This window comes from Haemaphysalis longicornis, unplaced genomic scaffold (assembly GCF_048455015.1).
Source record: "Haemaphysalis longicornis isolate Haplotype H1 unplaced genomic scaffold, Haemaphysalis longicornis Haplotype H1 scaffold_20, whole genome shotgun sequence".
NCBI lineage: Eukaryota > Metazoa > Arthropoda > Arachnida > Ixodida > Ixodidae > Haemaphysalis > Haemaphysalis longicornis.
In genome coordinates, this window is record NW_027526296.1 from 2,348,852 (window position 1) to 2,357,561 (window position 8,710).

General features: G+C 50.3%; 1 protein-coding gene across 1 annotated transcript; it reads right to left on the bottom strand.

The window, feature by feature from the left end:
• Positions 1-541: 541 nt before the first annotated feature.
• LOC144172358 (solute carrier family 22 member 7-like) lies at positions 542-3,581 on the bottom strand. The gene is made up of 2 exons (XM_077701113.1): positions 2,426-3,581; positions 542-1,305 (listed from the first exon to the last, which is right to left on the bottom strand). The coding sequence occupies exons 1-2, from the start codon at positions 3,579-3,581 to the stop codon at positions 542-544; spliced, it is 1,920 nt and encodes a 639-aa protein (XP_077557239.1).
• Positions 3,582-8,710: the final 5,129 nt, after the last annotated feature.

Consider the following 8,710-nt stretch of genomic DNA (forward strand, 5'->3'; position numbering starts at 1 on the left):
CTTTTCTTTTTATAGAGAGAGGAAGCTTACCGGGAGTTTACTGAATCGTCGAACACGCCTCTATAATACCGCCCTAGCCCGCATTGTCCCTTTCCGTATTTTTAATGACATAATGAGTGCAAAAGCATTAGTTTGGGGGTACTTGAGCGCTCCTACGCTTTCCGGCGCGATTGGAGTTGGTTCTCAGGCGTGCGCAGTCGCAGCGGACAGGACAAATTCAAACCACGTTCTCCCCCCAGCCCCTTCCTTGCTTTTTTTCCCGTCTGTTAAAGCGCAAGCAATAGGTGACCCATTGTTGAAAAAAGCGGCGCTGTCGATTACAAAAAATGGTCACCGCTGGGAAGAGTTTTGTGCAACGGTGACACTTCTCTATCGACGAGCAGAGTCATCCTGCACGACGAATGACGATAATAAAGAAAACGTGTATTCCAGAGGTCCAGTGACAGAAATCATGGGTTCGGTTATGCGACAAAATAAAGTTCATAGCTGGCAAAAGCGCAGTCTTTATCTAGCGGGGACAGATGCCGCTTGATCCGGCGAGTTAGGGTCCACTGTTGTAGTTCTGCGCTGCTAAGCCCACGCTGCCGCGGCGCCTTCGTCCGTTGTCCTTCGACGGGATACTTTTGGAGTGTCTGCGCGTGGTGGTGCCGTGGACAGCCTTGTTGCTGCGGGCCAACCTGAGCGGCGAGTGTAGCTTCCACTTGTCGGCCATCATGCCTCGCATCGTGTTGGCTGGCGGGATCTTTGTCGTCTCTGGCAGGGACAAGGCCAGGAACGCGAGGAACAGCAGGAGGAGGGTGACGGCGGAGAAGGCGACGGCCCGCAGCTCCGGAGAGTGCACGTGGTTGAGGAAGAGCCCCACGATGGCCCCCATCCGACCGCTCACGTAGCAGAAGCCCACGCCCGCGCCCCGCACCACCGTCGGGTAGAGCTCGGCCGAGAAGGCGAACAGCGTGGTCACGGTGAACTCGAACACCAGCAGCCACAAGACGGTGACCCCCCAGTGGAGCGCGTACGAACCACGGTACACGTCCACCACGGCTAGGCATCCGACGACGACGGATAAGGCCGCCATGCTGTGGGCTAAAGACAGCCGACGGCCGATGCGCCTGAGCACGTAAACGTTGAAAGGGAGCTCGATAATCCTCAGCACCAGGAGGGAGGCTCGTGGCACCCAGCTTGCACGCATAACTTCGCTTGTGCTGAGGCTGTAGAACATGGCAAAGGCTATGCACCAACAGCTGAAGATGATGATGGACCGGTTGCGCAAGGTCTCGTTTGCTACAAGGTCGGAGATGCGAACGTCTGTAAAAGGAAGTGCGTCGTTGCTCTCAGTGAGGTGTCGTACTGACGAATGGGGGCCACCTATAGACCCAGCTGGGGCAATAATAATAACGATGAACTGTGGCCGAAGTTGCCAGTTAACAATCATGAAATACCAGATTTATATTTAAATTATCGGTTTCCGTCGAGGGCCGACACTGCTTGTTCGCTTTTCCACTCTTTTCATCACATTTGGCGAAACACAGATTATTACCCTCGTTCCTCGTCCCCCACCACAACGTTGCTGCTTGTAGCTACATCGTTCCGTCTCCTCCTCTTTCGTCTCGGTCTTACCACGTTTTCAATAGCGCTACTCTTTCACCTCGTTCTCAGCACATTGCCATCATAATTTAACCACGCTTATTGTTGACCAGCGAGAATGGCCACGCGCCCACTGGCCAGTCGAGACGAAGGATCTTCCGGCACGCCACCGTGTGTAGCCGCACGTTTGTATGCAATAAAGATATCATTCCAACATGTTTCGGGATGTACCTGAAGCAACTAGTCAGTGTTCTGACCCCACGGCAACACCAGAAGGGCACAACACATCAGGCACTCGAAATAAAGATACAATCTGATAACCCTAGTTAACTGGTCCTTCCTCCATGCCAGTGCGTTGCAGCTGCGCACCGGTGCCTCACGGTGCACCGCATCATAAAACTCGACGCATGAAGATGTTCTGCAACGAATCTGGTTCCGTAAGATGATAACTCTACTTTGTGTGCTCCCGTAGTATCGCGGCTATTCTCGGATAAACGGTGTCACGCTTGGCATCTTTGCGTATTCGTAATTCTCTCACTTAATAACCAAATCAACTTCGCTTAGAAAGGCCATCCTTGTTACTCCAACCGATTAAATAATCGACCCGGAAACCTTGCTTTCGAGTTGAAAGACTTTATATAGCTGCTGTATTTTTGTTCTATAAATCACAGAGACAATGAAAAACTAGCCTTTTGCACGCCTATCAACACTATGGCTTCAAGAAATGAGCACAGCTAGAATCAGTTGATGAGGTAAGACTTGCTAGTAGATCAACGTACTACCCTTTGTCAACAGCAACACCCTAATAGTAAGACAGTTGCCAGAGAAAGACCGGGCGCACCTTGATCCGAGAGAATGGCATCGAAACTTCCCCTTCGTCCGTGTTCGAGCTGCTGCTGCTGCCTCTTCATCTCTTCCCGAAGTGCAGCGAGGCGAGTCTTGAAGGCGTCCTGGTCGACCTTGTTGACACGCGCCGCCCACAGCAAGACGCGCTCACCTTGATGCACCCGCGCGGTCGCCAGTAGCCAGCAGGGTGACTCCTCCATCAGGTACACCGCCAGGACCAGGGCACTCGTGGGGACCATGTACGCGATCTGCACCATATGCCAGTCGTGGATGAAGGTCATCACCAGCTCGCGATATATCGCAGTCGCTACGCCAGCCCCAGATATGGAGAGAGCGCAGAATAGGGCGCGGTGGTCGACGTCGGTGACCTCGAAGAGCAGCACAGTGGACGTGACGATCGTGCTCGAGGCCGCCATGGACACGACAAAGCGGAGTCCGGCGAAGACCAGTATGCTGTGCGCGAACGCGGTGCCGACGCCGGCCAGGATAAGCAGGAAGATAAGAATGCAGAGGACAGGCCGCCGCCCTACGCGGTCGGCCAAGATGCCAGCGCCGGCACCACCGAGCACGCCGCCAGCATTGTATACCGCCGACAACATGGACAGGATCCAACGCCGGCCGCACACGAGGTCCCAGGCGCTGACTATTGAACGCTCTCCAGCGCCTGGCTCATAGTCCCAGCCGGCGTCACAGGGTACCACGGTCCGGTTATCGGCTCCGAGGTTCTCCGGCACGGGAAACGGGGGGTCGTGGCGAAAGCAGTGGCTGTGACGATCATCTGTGCCGTCTACGGCGGGAACGCTGGCGTTTTTCCAGGTCTCAAGAGGCAAGTCGGCGTAGGCCGCCGGCGCCCTGCACCAATGGTCGACGGGAAGCGCAAAGTCACTGGAAGCCAAGCCGTGCACACGGGATGTGAAGACGGCCAACATCGTGCACAACAAAACCAGCCTCTGGAAACGACCTTGGCCAAATATTAAAATGTGCTCCAGCGGCGACGTCATGCCGGCCAGGGTTGAAGCCTGGGGTGGCGCTCCTGGGGACAACGGCGACATCGGGGACATGATTGAGGAGGCTGGCATGTTGGGATCTTGAGCCTGCACTCCTTCTGGGGACATCGGGGACATCGGGGACATTGTTGAGGACGCCGGCATGTTCGAAAGTGTCTGCCTTCCTAGTGCGGCCTTCGGCGTTTGGCTGAGGTGGCTAGAAGACTTGGGCGGAGCAGCTGCGTCAAGCGACAGCATCGGCACGCTATGGTCTTCTTCTTCGACGGGGATCGTCTGCACGTGCGTGTGCCCAGTCGGGTGACGATGTTCATCATGAGGATGATGACGACGATGTAGACGACAACTACAACGACGATGACGCTCTTGACCGCATAAACTAACGTGTCTAGAGTGCCGTCCGACGGTATTATAAGCAGTGCACTATATCGACGTCCACCGGCGTTTTGTGACAAAATTGCCGCGCCTGGCACTATATATAACGTAAAGCTAGGCAACCTAACCTAAACATAACATAACATAACCTAACGCACACCAATCATTTGAAACACCAAACCTAACCTAAGGCATAAAAATTAAATTTAAAGATGAAAAGCAAAAACCGCGGCAAGAACCGGTCTCGAACCACCGTCCTTGAGAAGAACCTAAGGCGGATCCTCTACACTACAACGGCTTTTTTTTTTGTATTTATGGCCTCTCTTTGAAAATTCACAACAGATTACATCTCAACATTGCAAATATGTACACATACAAGAGGTGGAGTTGCCAGCCACTACAGGGCTGACATTGTCCATTTAAAATGCCCTCATATTGATTAGTTGCTCTATTTGCGGCAGCCAATCAGGTAGTTCCTGGTGGAACTTAATAACTTCAACAAATCGCCTGATGCTCTCTTTGAAATACTCCGTCGCACATCGCGCATCAACATCATTGCACAACCTTGCTGTACAAGAGCGCCATATACTATGGAGACCCAGTGCAATGACTAAATCGTAAGGCACTCCATCACCATTGTCTATTGCAAGGAAACGTATACCGTAAAAATCTAGTGGAAAATCTTTGTGTAATGTCCTCTGTAGCACATCCCAAAAATGTACACCCTCCCAACAATGCAAAAATACATGATCTATTGTCTCGGGGGATTTACAACTAAAACAATCTGTCCCCATGGTACGAATAACCCCCTTTCTTCCATAAACGTTCCTACTAATAATGTTACTGTATGTAACTTAACATAAAGGATTTGACCCCTGTTTGAATCTGCATTCTTTTAACCCTCTTAAGCACATCGCTACCGGGCCTTCCACAGTACATAGCCCTGCACATGGTAACAGGGAACACAACATCGACCATATCACGGTACAGTTTCTTACGCGCAACCGTACTTAAATACTCTTTTGAAAATCTTGCGTTTAAAAACTTCACGCTGGCCACGACCTCCTTAAAATATCCAAAGATACCCCCGTCATGTATTCAGTCGTAATCACAAAATCGGAGAGAACCCTGCCTAGCCTTAATTGACACACTGTACGAAGAAAAGGGTCCCTTACAAAAAAATAAATCTATTCACTAGTTGTCGCACAAATGAATGCGGTAGCCCAACTCCTCCATCTTTCTCTCGCCTAAAAAGGTTGTTACGACTGCCCCTCTCCCAATTCGAGGCCCAGAGAAAAACAGCGAACACTCGATGAAACTTTTGCACGTTCGTGTGTGAGCAGTGCAACACCTGCATCAGATACCACAGTTTACATATAAGAACAAATTACACACGGTCGCCCTAGCAAACGTGGACAAATAAGCCCCTTTACATTTGTCCGCTTTCGCGCGAGTTTCTTTTGTCTGTTCTTTCCTATATGGTTCGCTATCCCTATAAAACTGTAGGGGGGCTCCCAAATACCTAACTGGGGTTGTTGTCCAGGCTACGTTGGCAAAAACGCTGGGGGTGGATTGCCATTTGCCATGCCAGAAACCAAGACATTTTCCCCAATTTACTAGGCTTCCGGTTGTGGTACTGAACCGTTTTGTGACCTGGACGACTCTATAGATGCTCTCTTTGTTCACTACAAACGCTTCGGTCCGGGGCTAGCCTAGTCTTAACTATTCCAATGTCGTCGGACGAATGTCGTCGGACGGCGCCCAGCTAGAGTGCTGTCGGACGGCACTCTAGACACTGCGTTATAGGAATCATGGGGAATTCAAGGATGCGAGTAAATGTAAAAATTGTGGGTGATCCCTGTTTTACAGGAATAGGTGAAACACGAACGTGATCGGTGCCTTCACAGTAGCAGTTGAATGTTAAAACAACCTCCTTCATGTGCCAAGGTTTCGCGAGCCTGACCCCGCCAGACGAAGTGGCGCCGACACGCGAGAAACAAAAAATAGCCGGTTTATTCCGGGACAACAAAACTAAAAATTACATGCACAGAAACACCAGCTTGAAACACAACAGTCATGGGAGAACGCCACAGCGGAGCCTTGCCTCTATTCACGCGCGTCCCCCGTACACGAAGGCGCTGGCATCAAAACGCCAACTGTCAGCGCTGATTAGCGCCATGAAGCGCTACTTCGCTTTCCATTTCCTAGACAGCAGCACCATCTAAATGAGTCATAGGGAAGGACATAATGCGCGTTTGTGTCCCTGCCCACCCCTCTGCTCATAGCGCAGTCGGTAGAGCGCCCGTTGCGGCGAGAGAGCTCGAGAGGGCATGGGCTCGAATTCGGGCGCCGCAGGGTCAATTGAGTTAGATCTTGGTGTACCCGGATAAAACACTTTCTTGTGAAAAATCACTTTAATTCCACGGAAATCATTTTTTACATATTGCAATATCAATGCTCACTTTGGCAAGAAAGCTGTCGCTACACCTCTATTGTGGCTGCACTAAGCCACCCTGGTACCTTACGACGGTAGCTGAAAGTTCGTTTAGACAGTGAAGAAGGTTCTGCCATAATAACGAGGTCTGTTTGGGGAAAACATAAACTTTTATATGGTTGATTGATTGTAGGGTTTAACGCGCCAACGCAACGGAGGCGATGAGGCGCGCCGTAGTGGAGGGCTCCGGATTAATTTTGACCACCTGGGGATCTTTATCGTGCGCAGAAATCTCGAACACACGGGCGTTTTTGCTTTTCGCCTCCATCAGAAAAGCGGCCGCCGCGGCCGGGAATCGAACCCGCGACCTCGTGCTCAGCAGCGCAACGCCTTAGCCACTGAGCCACCGCGGCGGGTCTCTTTTATATGGTGGTGGTACACAGCGATTTTATGGGAATGATGAGTTGAACGGATCACTTTGACGTCGTACGAACAAAATGTCTACCTATTGAAGGAAGTGCTTGATTAACTGACTGATTGACTGATTCATCAACGATTAGCCAAAACTGCTGGGCGTAGACAGTTCTAAATTCTGGACAGAGTTACTCAATATATACAGTTTCGAAACTCCGCTTCAGAATCCGGGCTGCGCTAGCCACCCTGCTCCGTAAAAGCTGAGGGGCAAGTCGACGCGCGCGGCACCTAGAAGATAAAAACTTAACTTCTCTCAACTATTATTATTCCATTTTTTTTGTAAAATAAAGATTGCATTTCAAATTAGAATACTTAATTAAGTGAAATTTACTTGTGTTTTTGCGGCTTTTTTCATGACATACAGCAGCAGCCGCAAGCACTTGAGTACTAATTCAATGTTCTGCCGACAGACGACAGGCTAGTCAACTTGCCCCGTGCTTTCCCCGGCTCGGGGGGCAACCAAAGACCGGATTTTGATACATGGGTCTATGGGGAGTTTCACAACGGCTATATATCAAGTAACTCTGCTTCTGGGGCACGATGTCGTGATCTAGGGGCTCTTTAAGGCGGTAGTTTAAGAAATTGCACCCTCAAGTAAGAAAAAAAGGTGTAACTGTTATTTTTTTGTAACTTTGTCTATATCTCGCTTGCCAGTTCATATATTCAAGTGCTTTTTGCAGATATATATGTATAGCCCATCGGAATATTTACAAAAGCCGTTATAAAGCTTTTCTCTAACCAACCCCCTTATTGAAATTGCCATTTCGTAGCGCATGCGGTGTTTTGAAAGATTTGTCAATACAGGGAAATCCCATTAAGACGGACACAAACGTCCATGACGGTTTGTTCGTCTTATCAGGAGTTCGTCTAACCAGAGCTTCTCCAAAACAGAATAGTCAGCGCGCCCAGCTGCATACAAATATCTTGCTTCAAGACGGCAACTGAAGCAGTAGACTCACACAGGGGAAAAAGAAAAAAAAAATCATTTTTTTAGTACGCAACTTGATAGAAGATTTCTTTAAGTGCTCTTTTCTGGTGTCGTCCAGTCCAAGCCGCGACGGAGAGCGTACATCCGCTACCTCAACCGAGAAAGCAGCAGAAACAGATAGGGAACTCCGCGCTCTCTCAGTGATGACGAGGTGGGACTCGTGACGTGAACCGCCGTGAACTGGCATGCTTGCATTTAGAAACAGTGTTTTTGGGGAGAGCTGCTAAGTTCGCGAACGGGAAGTCTCCATCGTCACTTTTTTTAAGTGCTAATGCACTTCTTAAGCGACCCTGAACCTGCGTCCACCGGCGATGTCCGCGCACGTGGAGATGGGCGCGCGCAGCCTGGCCGCTGACATAGCACATACCCACGTGGGGGATTGGCCAGGAATCTCCTCGTCTTCCTTGGCAACGGGGGGAGATGGGCGCGCGCTGCCTGGCCGCTGACATGGCACATACCCACGTGGGGGATTGGCCAAGAATCGGGCGTGAGAAGGGCTAATGCACCTGCTTAAAGGAGTACTGACACGAAATTTTGAAGCTGAGATCCGCTCTAGCAATCAAGTACAACGACAACACAAATAGGTGTCTGTGAATAAATGCATCTTTCTTTCTTTGTAGTTGTGTGTGTGTGTGTGATCTCTCTTTCGCGAACATTACCGAACCGCGCAAATTCAACTCGTGCATTCGCACTTTCACATTCTTCCCCTCGGGGAAATGCGGGGAATTTTTTACTTTTTTCACCTTACTAGTTATTCTCTTCTTTACGCCAGAGCAGAGCAGCCAAAATCTCGCCCTCGGTGTTTTTTTTTTGGCTTTCGGCTGGCTCCGCGGGTTGAAGGGTGGGCAAAGTGTCAGCTTTATTGGCGTTTCTTTTTTTTTTTTCGCTCCCTGCCTTCCTCCATGGCGCCAATTCAATTTACGCTGTCGTTCTCTTTTACTTTTCTTTACCTTTCGTGGCGTGAATGCTCCGCCGCACCTCGTTAAGCCTGCGATGTTCACTGCT

What these genes read in the sequence shown, in the direction of transcription:
- LOC144172358 (XM_077701113.1), bottom strand. Translation starts at nt 3,581, where the DNA reads ATGCCGGCGTCCTCAACAATGTCCCCGATGTCCCCGATGTCCCCAGAA. An exon ending in TGCCATTCTCTCGGATCAAG is followed by an intron (nt 1,306 to 2,425) that starts GTGCGCCCGGTC and finishes TTCCTTTTACAG; the next exon opens with ACGTTCGCATCTCCGACCTT.